The sequence below is a fragment of the Dendropsophus ebraccatus genome, chromosome 3, assembly GCF_027789765.1.
Source record: "Dendropsophus ebraccatus isolate aDenEbr1 chromosome 3, aDenEbr1.pat, whole genome shotgun sequence".
Classification (NCBI taxonomy): domain Eukaryota; kingdom Metazoa; phylum Chordata; class Amphibia; order Anura; family Hylidae; genus Dendropsophus; species Dendropsophus ebraccatus.
The window spans coordinates 106,586,458-106,601,930 of NC_091456.1; the positions used below are offsets into that span (position 1 = coordinate 106,586,458).

At 45.0% G+C, this 15,473-nt stretch overlaps 2 protein-coding genes across 2 annotated transcripts in view; one reads left to right on the plus strand and one right to left on the minus strand.

The window, feature by feature from the left end:
• Positions 1-389: 389 nt before the first annotated feature.
• On the plus strand, positions 390-4,424 carry RPS15 (ribosomal protein S15). The gene is made up of 4 exons (XM_069962445.1): positions 390-494; positions 855-940; positions 1,023-1,257; positions 4,275-4,424. The coding sequence occupies exons 1-4, from the start codon at positions 492-494 to the stop codon at positions 4,386-4,388; spliced, it is 438 nt and encodes a 145-aa protein (XP_069818546.1). The 5' UTR covers positions 390-491; the 3' UTR covers positions 4,389-4,424.
• An 8,886-nt stretch (positions 4,425-13,310) lies between these two features.
• LOC138787264 (gap junction beta-1 protein-like) overlaps positions 13,311-15,473 on the minus strand; it is a 29,134-nt gene continuing 26,971 nt past the window's right edge. The window contains exon 2 of the mRNA XM_069964480.1: positions 13,311-14,667. Within this exon, the coding sequence (XP_069820581.1) occupies positions 13,983-14,657 (675 nt within the window). The 5' untranslated portion in view covers positions 14,658-14,667 and the 3' untranslated portion in view covers positions 13,311-13,982. The remainder of the gene's footprint in view (positions 14,668-15,473) is intronic.

Genomic DNA, 15,473 nt, shown 5'->3' on the forward strand with positions numbered 1-15,473 from the left:
GGCCGAGGGGGAGACATTACTAGGAAGCCCATAAGAACAGCTCTGTACATCATGTGCTGCACTTCCTGCTGAGCCGCATGCCTCCCATCACTACCAGGCAGTGACAGACACGTCATGGCTCCACATTAGCTGCTCCACAGAAAAGGCGAGATTGCAGCGATCACCATATGTCCCATTCACCACACCAGTGCAAACGACAGGACGTGTAATTGGGCTGTAACATCACAGTTCCTTCTGCTTAGTACTAGGAAATGGTCTGCGCAGAGACGGGTGTAATGAGGGGGCAGCTGCTAGCTGGCGGACGAAGAAGGAACCAGAGCAGATGATATATACAGTGCTGACGCCATAACATATGTCATGAGCGCTCGACGTAGGACTGTAGCGAGCCGGAAGTGACGTTCTACGCTTAGACAGGAAGCGCGCTGGCCTCTCGCGATATCTAGGTAGCAGGAACGAGATCTCTCTCTTTTCCTGCCTAGAGCCTGGACAAGATGGTGGGTTTGATCTGTTTGTAGTAATAATCCGCTGCCATCCGTCCTTGTTGGCGCCGCTCACGGGGCCGTTTCTGGCTTGTGGCAGCAGCTCTTCTCCTTACACTTTGGGGGGGGGCAGGGTATGGGTTGTGTCCACGAGGCAATGGCGTGTTTTGTGGTTGTTGTCCGTGGCCCTGAGCGGCTCTATGTTCTGGGCTCGCGTGTCTGCTCTGTATACATAGTGCACTGTGTCAGGACCAGCCCTGTATGTGGAGACTGGTTGTCCCTGACACTAGAGGGAGGCCTCTGATGTCTGACCCCATAGTCCAGGCCCAGCATAGTGACGTCTCCTGCCCCATCCTAACACCTTGTTTCTTGCAGGCGGACGCAGAACAGAAGAAGAAAAGGACCTTCAGGAAGTTCACCTACAGAGGTGTGGACCTGGACCAGCTCCTGGACATGTCCTAGTAAGTACTGCTCATGGCTGCCTGCAGGCTGCTGTGTGCTTATCCCTCATAAGTGGCTCATATATTCTTCCCTCTTCACCAGCGAGCAGATCATGCAGTTGTACTGTGCCCGTCAGCGCCGCCGCCTCAACAGGGGTCTGCGCCGTAAGCAGAATTCTCTTCTGAAGCGTCTGCGTAAGGCTAAGAAGGAAGCTCCCCCCATGGAGAAACCAGAGGTCATCAAGACTCATCTGAGAGACATGATCATTTTGCCTGAAATGGTTGGCAGCATGGTGGGAGTTTACAATGGCAAATCCTTCAACCAAGTTGAAATCAAGGTTAGTGTTGTAAGGCTCCTGTAACTATCCATTCCGATATCTCAGTGTAACACATTCCTAATCTGCAGCCACTACATCTATGCAGTGCTGCATGCAGAGTTTATGTATTCTATGGTTGGCATTGTACCTCTATGCCAGGGCACTGTAATCTGACTTGTACAGCTAGGTTAAAGGGCCCGGAATGTCTTGTATGACAGGAGTCTCACTGACTGCAGGCTGCTGATGTAGTCTGGCACTCTGCAAAACGAGAGGGGTACATTAAGACCCATATTTGCCCATACAGTGAATAGCTAGTAAAGGCGTGCAAAGTCTACTGCACAAACACTTGGGCTTCCTACAGTTTTACACTGTGAGGTTTTCCATTTAAAAAAATATATATACTTTTCCTGTTCCAGACAGTAAATGGGACTGTGTTCACTCATCAGCTCACCACTGCTATTCCAGTGGATGAAGGCTAATTAGAAGAGTGACTTTAGCTTTATAGGCAAAATATGGTGATTGGTTTTCAGTCCTAACAATGTATGCATACAACAGCACAGGTAATAGTAGTATAGTAAGAGGATGGGTCCCCATCTCACCGAACCTGGCCCAAGGCTGTCAGAATCATTAAAAAGAGGAGACTACACATCCAAACAAGTGGGGGGTTTAATATCACATCAGTGCACGATGTTTCGGCATATGTCAGCCTTTTTCAAGCAGTGACTGCTTGAAAAAAAGCTGATAGATGCCGAAACATCACGCAGTGGTGTGATATTAAAGTGACTGTACCACCAGGCCCAGGCTAAAGCACTGGAGGCGGGCCGACCCACCCCCCCCAGTGGGAAGAAACCCCAGCCCCTCCATGACGTGACTCCATTAGAATCAATGGGGCCCTATCATAGAGGGGCTAGGGTTTCCCCCTGACTAAGGGTGGGTCGGCCTGCCCCCAGTGCTTGGTGGTACAGTCACTTTAAACCACCCACTTGCTTAGGAAGTGCTGTCTCCTCTTTTTTTGTTTACAGTCCTATTCATAGGTGTCATGGTGACATGCTTATTCATCTTGCTCCTCTGCCTATTTTGAGGCCACCTGGTTCCTGCTATAATCTCTTCTCAAGTGCACATTTTCTGTTTAAAGTGACTGTACCACCAGGCCCAGGCTGAAGCACTGGAGACGGGCCAACCCACCCTTAGTGGGAGGAAACCCTAGCCCCTCTATGATAGGGTTCCATTGATTCTATTGGAGTCAAGTCATGGAGGGGCTGGGGTTTCCTCCCACTAAGGGTGGGTCGGCCCGCCTCCAGTGCTTCAGCATGGGCCTGGTGGTACAGTCACTTTAAACAGAAGCTTTGAAGAGCAGGATGGCAAACATTGTGTGGCCCGAAAACTTTTTTTCTGGGATGTGATCTAAAATTTAGGCTGCATTGATCCTTCCAGGTTGGCACTCTGTTGCCAGACTCTCAATAGACGAATCAGAGCTGTTGAAGCCTAGCAGAGGCCTCAGGCTGCCATGACTATAGAGCCGATCCACTCACTGCACCACCAGATAACAGAATGTATAACATTTAAAGTATACCTGTTATAAAAAAAAACAAAAAAAAAAACTTGACACTTCATAGACATGTACGCGCATGTCAAAAGTTCTTTTTATAACATGTACACTTTAAAGGGGTACTCCGGCGAAGCTTACTTTGAAGGGAGCTCAGGTGCCGAAGGTCTGATGGCATGGCTGCTTTCCAGTGCTGCTTATCTTGCTTCAGACTGTGCCACCCCTCCTCTTCAGATACAATGCTGTACTGTACTGGGAGCTGCTGGATGTAAAGAGGACTTGAGTCCACAAAAGTGATGCTGAGCCACAGCACGAATGGGAGTTTCCTTCCTGTCTTGACTGATTTACAAGAAGGGTTCCAGGCTTTTACATCAATTAACTAAAGGAAGGAGGTGTGCTTGTTAGGGCACAGCATAATTTATGTGGCACTTCAGCTTTCAAGAAAAATTTAGATTTATGACTCTGCAAATGGCTATCAGCGATGACAAATGCATAATTTTTCTCGCTGTGTCTGCAGCTCTTTACCTGTACCCCCTGTCCCCCCACATGCACTTGAGCTTGTGGGGGGACACCAGTTTGTGGAACAGCTTGTTGAAAATGGCCAAGAATATAAAACCTATTACTGTTTGTGTGCTGGGGTAGTGTTTAGAATTTCTGAAAACAGATCCAGCTGTTCTATGCAATTTAGAAAACTCCCGGTCAGTGACTGGATTAGTGGGTAGTCCTTGTGTTGTGAACACATGACACGAACCTGGGGGTTTTAGGAGACCATAGGATGACTTGAGCAGTGGTGCTGTGGGGGCCCGGGATGGCTTAAGAGGCACTTCAGCAAAAAAAAACCTTACACATCTCAGGCACCAGTTGATTTGAAAAGTCACTTCTATGAACTCTCCAGTCATCTGTTAGGAAGTGGTGTATTCTTTCTAGTCTTAAGAGGATTTTCTACTACTCTGGACAGTTCGTAATGGACAGAGGTGGCAGCAGAGAGAATTCTCAAACTGCAAAGAACAGCCACTTCCTTCAGGACATATAGCAGCTGATAAGTACTGGAAGACTGGAGATTTTTTTTTTTTTTTTTTATTATTAATAAAGTAAATTTACAAATCTCTGGCACTTTTTGAAACTGGTTGATTTTTAAAGGAGAACATTTTTTTTTTTTTTTTTGAGTACCCTTTTAATTATCACTTTGTGGCCACAACCCCCTGACCTCCCTTTGTATTTTTTCTTTTGCATTAAGTTACTGCATAAAATAACCAGCTCGTGGTTGTCTGCTTTCTGACCACAATCAGCAGCTGTAAGCCGGCCATAGGGGTCTGGAAAGCCTAACCACACCCTGGTACAAATGGCACATATTTTTGAGCCGTTCTGGCTCAGTTACAGATCCATATTGTGTAAAATAAAACATTTCTACATATGTGCTTTTGGAGTGATATTTGTTTGTCGGTGTGGACGAGCCATTTCAGTACTGACACTTTTCTTTTTTCCTTTACAGCCTGAGATGATTGGCCACTACCTTGGTGAATTTTCCATCACTTACAAGCCTGTAAAACACGGCAGACCTGGTATTGGTGCCACTCACTCCTCCAGGTTTATTCCACTGAAGTAACCTGCTTATGTTGTAAATAAAGGTGGCTTTTCCATTCTCCTGTCTTGTTTTTTATAGTCTTGTTTTTAGTCCTGGTTTCATTTGATAGCATGTGTGATTCCATACATCTGTAAATCACTTATTTACTAATGACTCCTTATCCCAGGAAAACAGCTTATGTTTGGTGCTGCATGGCTCTAGTCACAGGAAGAGGTAGGTGAGAACCTGGGCTATTTACCTGCAAGATGAACCAGTCTGCCTACTGATGATGATTCACTCAAAGACCTACTTTGCACAACTTAATGTTTTATGTGCCTAAAGGAAAAAAAGCTGATCCCTGTTGTGCAAAATAATGCACAGCAGCAAAAACGAGTATAGTGGGTGGGTTTCTGTGTTACCAAACGGCCCAAGATTGGTTTAAAAAAAAAAAAAAGCCTGACATTTTGGCTATAAGCAGTGACCACTTGAAAAAGCCTTTTTAGGGTTTGTGCACACTGCAGAAATCAGGTGGATAACTTGCTGCAGATTGCACCGCTTCCACTTGAAGTTGTCCGTCCAAAGAATTGACATGTAAATTCTTTGGGCGGATAGTGGAATCTGAGCAAAGAATAGAGTCTATGGGACGGGTAGAGGGTCAAGCCGGAGTGTGCATGGAATCCGCATCAAGTTATCCACGTGATTTCAGTACTGTGAACATACCCTTATAGCTGAAATTTGTGATATTAAATTTGGATTCTTTTTGAAAGTGTTGTCTTCTAATTTTGTGATAAATCCTTATTAACATTCTCTATTAGTGGCAGAAATAAGTGGACTGTTTTGGAATGTCACAAGCCTGTCCCATTCCATGGAACACACAGGGGTTGTGAGGAAAACTGTCTGCAAATACAAACTGCATATGGCTGGAATCTGCATGTTGCTATTTTTCAAGGGCCCATTGACTTCTATGAGTCCATTATCCAAGTATTGAATGTGTAGATGCATGTCCTATTTTTGTGAACAGGACTTTCTGAAAATGTATGTAATCTGAAAATAAAAGGTTGTGTGCATTGCCCCATAGAAATATGTTCTATACCACAGGTGTCAAACTTGGGCCCTACAGCTGTTGCAACAGCTGGAGGGCCTGAGTTGGATACTCATCTATACAGTCTGTAATTCTGGATAAAATATATGATCTTAAAAGTCTTAGAGGGATTATTCAGATGGAGTCACAGTTCCTATTACCATATTGCATTCAGACCCTCAAATATTCTTTTTTAAAAAAAGCTTTTTTTAAAAAAAATTGGAATAGCGTTTCAATAGGCAACATATTCCATATAGCTTTAGTGGGGGAAAAGTAGTTTTAGTCTGCCGGGAGAGGAGCAGCAACTAGTCATCTGGGCGGGAGCCACTCATGACTAGTCACAGTTCTCTGCCTGTCAGTGCACAGTGTGGGGATGATTTGTTGGGGTCCCTCTGTCAGTCATCCCTGCACTGCACGCTGACAGGCAGAAAGCAGTGACTAGTCACGAGTGGCTCCCCGCCCAGATGACTTGTTGCCGCCTCTCTCACGGCAGAATAGAACTACTTTTTTTTCCCCACTGTAAAACTACAACTGCAGACACGGCTGGTAGCAAATCCATATTGTAATTTAGCAGAAATCGTAGTAAAATCGCTTGCAAGGTGCAACTTAAAGGGAACCTGTCACCCCCCGTGCTGGGGTGACAGGCTCCTGACCCCCCGTTAGAACCCCATATACTTACCTAATCCCGCCGGGTCCCGCTTCTGGAGGTGGTCGGGTGACGGAGATCTCAGCCGCTGCAGCCTGGCGCGCGTGCGCGCGCTGAGAGATGAGTCCAACACCCATAGAGAATGACAGGAGAGTCCAGCGCTCCGTCATTCTCTATGAGCGTTGGACTCATCTCTCAGCGCGCGCCCCGGGCTGCAGCGGCTGAGATCTCCGTCACCCGACTGGATCCAGAAGCGGGATTAGGTGAGTATATGGGGCTCTTAACGGGGTCGGGAGCCTGTCACCCCGGCACGGGGGGTGACAGGTTCCCTTTAAATGCTGTGTGTGAACATGAGAATTCTCTACCCTTGCTAGTTTACTGCAAGAGATATGCACTCTTGTCAGATTGATAGGAGTCCTGTCTTCACTTAAGAAACTTATTGCACTCTATGCTGTGTGCTTTTAGAATTGCTGGTCACATACACATCTTAATGTAAAGTCTGTGTACTAACATGAAAGGTTTAGCGCTGGTTATATCTGTATAAAGGGTGGGCTGTCAGAATCAATTTCTTTGGTGGACCCAAGGTACCCCAGTCACACAGTCACTTTTTCCATATAGAAATAAATCCCAACACTATTTAAAAAAAAAAAAAAAAAAGTTTAAAGCTTTTCTATTAAAGGGGTTATCCAGTGCTACCTATCCAGGGGCCTTCACTCCAGCACAGGGGGTGACTAGTCTCCTTTAATGTTAAAGATATTAAACCTCCTACATTACAAATTTGTGCTTAGAAGCTACTACTCCGCTCTTCATTCTGCTAAACAATCTTACTTTACCTCTCTCATTTCTTCTCTATCCCATAACCCAAAACGTCTCTTTGATACCCTCAACTCCCTCCTCAAACCCAAAGTTCAGACACCCGTAACTAACCTCTGTGCTGAAGACCTAGCATCCTACTTCAAGGAAAAGATAGATACCATCCGTCAGGAGATCACCTCCCAGTCCCAAAGAAGTGTTGATCCCATTCCCTCTTGTATTTCCTCCTCTTCCCTCTCAGTATTTGAACCTGTAACAGAGGAGGAAGTCTCCAGATTCCTCTCGTCCCACCACCTGCCCTAGTGACCCTATTCCCTCACACCTTGTCCAGTCTCTCTCTCCTGTTGTCACTAACCTTACTAAAATCTTCAACCTCTCCTCTGGCATCTTCCCCTCGGCTTTCAAACACTCCATTATCACTCCCTTACTGAAAAAAACCCTAGATCCCTCCTGTGCAGCCAACTATCGACCTGTCTCTAATCTTCCTTTTATCTCCAAACTGTTGGAACGTCTGGTCTATTCCTGCCTAACCCGCTACCTCTCTGACAACTCTCTCCTTGACCCCCTTCAGTCCGGTTTCCGTCCTCACCATTCTACAGAAACTGCCCTTACTAAAGTCTCTAACGATCTCCTCTCCGCCAAATCTAAAGGTGACCATTCACTTCTCATCCTCCTGGACCTATCTGCAGCTTTTGACACTGTAGACCACCAGCTCCTCCTCTCCACGCTCCGCTCTATCGGCCTCAAGGACTCTGCTCTTTCCTGGTTCTCCTCCTATCTCTCCGACCGCTCCTTTAGTGTATCACTTTTTTGTCTCGCACCCCCTCCTGATAGTATGTAAGCGCATGCATGCGAGCAGGGACCTCACTCCTCATGTATGGATAATTATATGTATCTCTGTAATGTCGTTTTTTTTTTTTTTTTTGTCTATGTATGTACCTCCAGAATTGTAAAGTGCTGCGGAATCTGTTGGCGCTATATAAATAAAAATTATTATTATATTATTATGCAGTGTTATGTACTGGGATATTGCCTGGCACGTTTCTCTTGTGTACTGTAAATAGTGTGAGCTTTGGTAAAATACACTTACCATGCACAAGGCAACAAACTTTTTAATGCATAGTTGGAATTCTGCCACTTACAATCTTGTCTTCATATTTACTTAATTCTTCAATGTGACATAGCAATGCAGTAAAATATAGAATTTTTTTGAGCAGATGTAGATTTAAAATCTTTCATAATTGTTCTGATTTTAGCATTTTAGAATTCTTTTGCTAATATATATTTAAAAAGAAAAAAAGTGGTCCCTCAACAGGTTACAATATTTTTAACCTACAATGGCTCTTTTGATAATTGTAACTTAAAAACCACACTGAAAATATAATTTTACAGACAGTCTGGATCTGTGGCATATGTAAATATCTGGATGATTGACCAATAATAGTGGCCATTTTACTGGTAAACTCCAGTGTTAGTGAAGTGCATGCAGTGATTAGCTGTCTAGTATCCCCTCTACAGTACAGTGTGATACTACATGTCCTGTACGGCTCATTACCTCGGCCAGGATGAGACTCTGTGTGATCTGTACAGGACACTGAAAATGCTCCAGTCCCCCTAAATAGAAAGTAATGTACATTCTTTAGTAGCTCTTTGTGACTATTAGTTAGCTGCTTATTTTGCTTTAACCCCTTCCCACTTTATCTCGTACCATTACATCCTGGGGCCGGTAGGGGGTTCAGAGAGGGGTTACCCCGTCTAATATCTGTTAACAACAGCCCGGGCCGCGGCTATTAGCGAAATGGGCAATTTCCACACCCGGCTAATTATCAATTTAAATACAGTTGTCAAAACATGGCAGCTGCATTTAGATGCTAAGAAACAGCATCTGTGGTGGCTTAGTGGGCAGATCACGGTCTACCCCCACCCTCCGCCCCGCACACTCCAGCAGGCCATAGTAATCGAGCTCTGATCTTATAGATCTATGAGAGATCAGTACAGTGCTTCAAAAAGGGGGACTTAATAAAAGAAAAATCCCATCCCATAATAAAAGTTTAATTCACCCCCCTTTTCCCATTAAAAAAAAAATAAATAAATAAATAAACATATTTGGTATCGCTGCGTGTGTAATCACCCAAACTTTTTTTTATTAAACTAGTTTTATTAAACTATTTTCCCTTTACTAAATCTTAAAGGGGTAGTGCGGTGCTCCGAAATTATTTACAGAATAACACACATTAAAAAGTTATACAACTTTGTAATATATGTTATGTCTGTGAATCGCCCCGGTCCCCGTGTACCCCCACCCGTGTACCTGGAAGTGTGGTGCATTACACATTACCTGATCCGTGTCGAGGGCCGTCCGCCATCTTGTGCCAAACGTCATCTTCGGACGGACGGCGCTGCCGCCCGTCCGCCGCGTCACAACTGTGCTCAGCCACGATTGGCTGAGCACAGTTATGCTCAGCCAATCGCGGCTGCGTCATCAGCTGCTCAGCCGCGATTGGCTGAGCACAGTTATGCTCAGCCAATCGCGGCTGAGCATCGGATGACGCTGCAGAGGGCGGACGGCATTCGGAACAGTCGGAGCTGTTCGCCGTCTGCCCGAAGAAGACGTTGCTGAATGAAGATAGAAGACTAGTGTCGCCACGTGACAGGTATGTATAGCGCACCACACTTCCGGGTACACGGGTGGGGGTGGTGGGACACGGGGAAGGGGGCCATTCACAGACATAACACATTACAAAGTTGTATAACTTTGTAATGTGTGTTATTCTGTGAATAATTTCTGAGCGCTGCACTACCCCTTTAATTCCATCAATAAAACATTATTGCACCACTTTTTGCCTTACCTTATATTATATATAATACCACAATCGCCCGAACTACTGTAGGCATTCCTCATCTCGCACGGTAAATGGCACAAAGGAAGAAACATTTCATTTTTTAAAAAGGTTTGAATTTATTTGAAGGCTTTTAAAAAAAATTCAAAGTTATATAAGTTGGCTACTGTTATCTTACTGACTTGAGGAACATATGTCAGTTTTACCACAGGGTGAATGGTGTAAACACAAAACTAAAAACAATTTTTTTTTATTTCACAGTATATTTAAGGGTCCTATTCCACGGGCCGAGGAGGGCCCGATCAACGAAGTAAACGAGCAGCGATCTGCTAGATCGCCGCTCGTTTACTGGGCCTATTCCACGGCCCGATGATCGTTGAGCAAGGTCTGCAAGGACATCGTTACCGATGTCCTTGCAGCCCTTGCAGCAGAAGTAATACATTACCTGTCCAGGCTTCTCCGCGATGTCTTCATCCCAGGGTCCCGCACGCCCTATCTTCTGAATGGCCGGTCAGCTGACAGGCCACACAGCCAATCACAGGCCGTAGCGGTCCCGGCCTGTGATTGGCTGAGCGCTCCGTCAGCTGACCGCCAATTCAGAAGATAGAGCACGCGGGACCCTGGGATGAAGACAGCGCGGAGAAGCCTGGACAGGAAATATATGATGCTGCTGCTGTCAAATCGTCGGTCGCCCGCCGCGCACCGCTATTCAACCGTAGCGATGCGCGGTGGGCAAACGATGATTTTAGGTCTGGCCCTAAATGAATCATCAGCTGATCGTTCTCTTTATTTCACCGAACAATTATCGGCCGAATCGGGCCAAATGGGGCCGATCCGGCCGATTATCGTTACTGTGGAATAGGGCCCTAAGTCTATCATTGTAAAGTACAATTAGTGTTGCAAAATAAAAGGGCTCATGTGGGTCTGTAGGTGAAAAAATGCAAGCGATATGGCCTTTTAAACACGAAGAGAAAAAAAAAAGTGCACATAAACATTATAAAATGAGCAATACTTCTGACTGATAGTTGGGAGAGCCCCTTGCTGAAAGTCCCCATACGCCGAATGGGGCTCCCTAAAACAGATGATGATGGTGGTGCTAGGGGTTTCCATCAAGACCAACCTCTATCACCATTAACATCTTTGTTTCAGGAGAAATAAGCTGCAACTAGAGGAGAGAGCTCTCACTGTGGCTTATCACTTCTGAAACAAAGATGATGTCAGTGGTGATAGGGGATGGGCTTGATAGAGAATTAAGGGTCCTCTTAAAGGCCTTTACACAGGCTGATAATCGGCCAGAAACGTTGCTAGAAACACTTCTTGAGCCGATAATTGGCCCATGTAAAAGTGACAGTGATCAGCTGAGGAGTGGGAAAAGCCCGGTCCTTGGCTGATTGCATCTTTTGAGCCTGCTTCAAAAGTAGTCATTACAGGTAGAGATGAGCCAATCGCAGATTTAAACAAAACGAAGCACTTCATTTGATCAGCAATCCGCTCATCAAGGCAACGGGGCAACGGGATGTCATTGCTTCTCCGCTCCCTGCCACTACTCCCAGGATGCTGGGAAAAGCTGGATCCATTCCTGGGAAACTTCTCCCATTCTCCCAGGATTGGATCCAGCCTTTCCCCGGCACCCGGGGTGGAGCGGCAGGGAGCGGAGCAGCTATGACAGCCCAGCAGCTTTTTGAGCGGAGCGCAGGTCAAATGAAGTGCTTCGCTTTGTTTAGATTAGTGATTTGCTCATCTCTACTTATAGGCCTCACATCTCTCTGTTTGTATGGCCGATAACAGTTAAGGAAGCGGACAGCAAAGATATGTATATACCTGTGCTGTCAGTTTCCAGATCACAACAAGTCTATACTTACGATCAGCGCTACTTGTGATCCAGCATTAGGCTCTCCCTTCCTCCTGCTGCTGCTCTAACTTCAGGCTGCCTTCTCTAGAATGATTAAGAGCTGGAGGACTAAAGAGAGCTCAAAGCTGGATCACAAGCAGCATGGACAATGAGTATACACTGCTTGTGATCTGGATACTGACGGCGCAGGTATATACATATCTGTGCTGTCAGTTTCCAGGGCTGCACAAACGATACAAGAATCATTTGTGCATCCCAGCTACTTGCGTCCAATAAATAGGTCTTACAGACAATAAATAGATGAGCATAAAGGGACAATTACCCATAGCCATGCCGAACGTTCCTGTGTATGGGGAGGATAGGCGGGTGGTGGGAGATAACTCATGACCAAATATTATTGAAAGTGGATGGTGACCTTTAATTGTGCTATAGCCCCATGGTTTCCATGTATACTACTGCTTCTGCTATCCATCAGTGGCTGTTGACTGACAATTTATCTAGTCTAAAGAATAATCACCAGTAAACAAAAGCAGTGCAAAGTCTTTATTCACCCAACTACTGGGTGACAGTTACTTTACCTTGGACTATTACCAACCTTAAAGGGGTTCTTCAGCGCTACAACAACATGGTCACTTTCTTCCAGAGAGAGCACCACTCTTGTCTACAATTTGGGTGGTGGTTTTCAACTTAGTTCCATTGAGCGGTGCTGTCTTTGGAAGAAAGTGGCAGTGTTTTTGTAGCTCTGGATAACCCTTAAGGTTGATAGCTTGATGGTTGGAGTAAAAAAAAAAAAAAAACAAAAAAAAAAACATATGTACTGGGAATTCTGCAAAACCATAGTTTGCCAACACCCCTAATAACATTGTGTGAGGGCAGCTGAAGTACCAAGGCCCTGTGTAGCTGTACCTTTTCATACCACAGGAGAATACAGTCCACAAACTGCTGACATTAATAAATCTCCATCTAAAAAAAAATTTTGTGGGAGAAATTAATTATAGCCAGGATGTAAGGAGAATCACAGGCTATATTGTTATATTTATCATCAGCCTGTGATCATAATCACAGTTAAACCCATACAGTAGTACTTTTTTTATACTCAAAAACATAACCACATTTTTCTTTACGTTAAAGTTAAATGTAATAGAACAGTGTAGCAAATGGAAAAATGCAGTGTAAACCTAGCTTAACCCTGAGTTATCCCCCCCCCCCCTTCTACATCTTCAGTATATCTGACTTTGTAGCTAATAGACTATAGCAGGTCACTAGAATTGCAATAAACTGGAGAAACTGGATTATAATGTCTAAGGGTGCATTCTAACGCACAGGATCCGCAGCAGATTTGATGCTGTGTTCCGCTATTTAGATCAAATCTGCTGCGGATCCGCAGCATAAAATCCTTTGTGATACGGTGCGTGTGAAGCTACCCTAAACCTTATAGGGCACCCCAACCTGTGTTTCATGTACTTCCTTAGATGTTTTTTTGTTAAAGCGAATGTACCATCAAGTACATTTGCTTTAAGTGTAGCATATTAATAGACCGCAGCCGACGCGGGGAAGCTGGTGCCGCAGCCCTTTTTTTGAACTGCAGCCCAGTTCCCGCACACACTGGGCACTGGCTCGCCCCCAGTTGGAGGAAACTTCCGCCCCTCTGTGACGCGGCTCCAAATGAATGAAGCCGCGTCACAGAGGGGCGGCGGTTTTCTCCCACAGAGGGGCTGAGCTGGCCGCCTCCGGTGCTTCAGCTCAGGCTGGTGCCCAGTAATAGACTAGTGCAGTGTGCGGGAACCAGGCCGCAGTTCAAAAAAAGGACCGCAGCACATTTTTCCCTGCGCCGTTCTACTGGTATGCTCCACTTAAAGCAAATGTACCTAATGTACATTCGCTTTAAAATATAGCCATGTCTATGATTCTCTGTTCCTTCTTAATACATCACAAAGAGCATAGTTTTAAGACTCTTTAATAAGAGTCTTTAATTATTATGGTAGTAAATCAGATAGCCGTAGTTGTGGACTGTGGTAATGTTTAAGGAGTTTATCTGCTAGGTTTATTTGGATAGTGAACGCGTATTTCAGGTAATATTTGTATTGTTGCAGAAACTTTGTTGTTGTTGTCCATTGGGACTATTGGTTATAATACGTATCAGTAGTATGGGAACACAGCAGTCATATTGGGTAATTGTAGTCGTGACACAGAGAAAACATACCCGGACTTTGGTACCTAATCTTCATGTTATGTATGCCTTTAGAGATTTATGGCCTCCACTCACATCTGTTACTGGGAAGGGAAGCTGTTGAATGTGAAAATAAAAAAATTCAGATAAGGACATTTACAGGCTGTTCATGTCCGGTGATAGATTCCACAACAAAACATGGGGGTTGGAGGAATATGACAAATACTAAATGATCTAGAAGTGCTGCTTTTTACATGGTGCCTGAGTGGTTGATGAGCGGGTTATATGCTGCAAGCTGGTTACTAACTCCCCTAGGCAGATCATGGCACTAGTGGCAGATGCTGCACATAGACACAAGCTGAAGATATTTTTCACAGTTGAATTTACATCTGTACATATAACAGATTTTTCGCACAGTGTAGAGTGGCAATGAATTGTCCTCCGATGCACAAACCCTTCTGTTATTTTGTAGTATGTTAGAATGAAGAGGACCTCAATAAGTATCCTACTTGTCAATCCAATAACATGAAGGTATAATTGAACTTTCTTTCTTCTAAGCTGGTCTTGCAACCATCCTTCTTTTGCCTGAAAGGCAGAATGGGTAAAACAGGCCACACATAGTGAATGTGTAAGCAGAGCCACCATTTGTAATCCAAAAAAGTTAAAGGAAGAGATAGGTGAGAACTCATCAAAGCAACTTGGCATGCATAGTAACCTGGTTGAATTGCACAGAAAATATTTTTCTTCATCATACCATACTGTTTTACATCCAAGTAGCAAAATTCCAAAGCGGATGAAGAAAAGTACTGATAAAATTCCCCGACTAATCTTCGAAGCTGTTGAGGCAACACCACTCAAGATGCAAGTAGCGGTTTCTACCTCCTGGAAGGCTTCAGGGGACATGGCCATAGTCAGCAGTCTGTAGAAGATAAAATAGTCAGATTTGGCAACCAAATTAAACTTTCTGATTTGAACTGAACACTATGGGGGACATTTATTAAAGCGTAACTGTCATTTCAGGGTCATTTTTCTGAAAACATTAAATATCAATAATACAAGCGTGTCACAAACTCGCCGGACGTAGGTGGGGAACAGAACAAGACAGTGAGCCCTAACCACTAGAACCCACCTTCTGATCCTACCTACTTGCCTCAACGGCCCTAAACGGCCGTGGACAACCACGGTGTCAGTCCCTGTCCTACACCAAGTGATACACAAAACAAGACAGACGAAACAAACACAATAATGCAAAGTCTACGGTCCGGGTCAGCAACGGCGGTCAGCGAGGTACAAAAACGTAAGGCAGAAGAAGAGTCAGAGACAGACAAGGAGGTCAGGGCAGGCAGCAGACAAAGCAGGTTGGAAGATCAAGCAATAGGTCAGGCAACAGAAGTAACAGAACCAGGAGAGCTGAAGTGCTTAGCTGAGTAACACTCAATAGCCAGCAGGGAAATGAAGAGCCTGCTGCTTTTTTATCTGGAATCAGGGACTGGGTCCAGCACTTGATTGGATCAGCCCTGAACCCAGCACCCAGCTCAGCTGGACAGGTCTATAAGGAGTAACCCCTGCACTGCCAGAGTGTAACAGGCAATGCGGGTGTGGCTGGGAAACTAAGACAGCATTCAGACAGGACTGCAAACAAAAAACAACCAGAGGCTCAGCGCTTCCTCGGTCGCCCAGTACGGACCGAGGAGCGCAAAGTCACATTCCTGACAGTACCCCTCC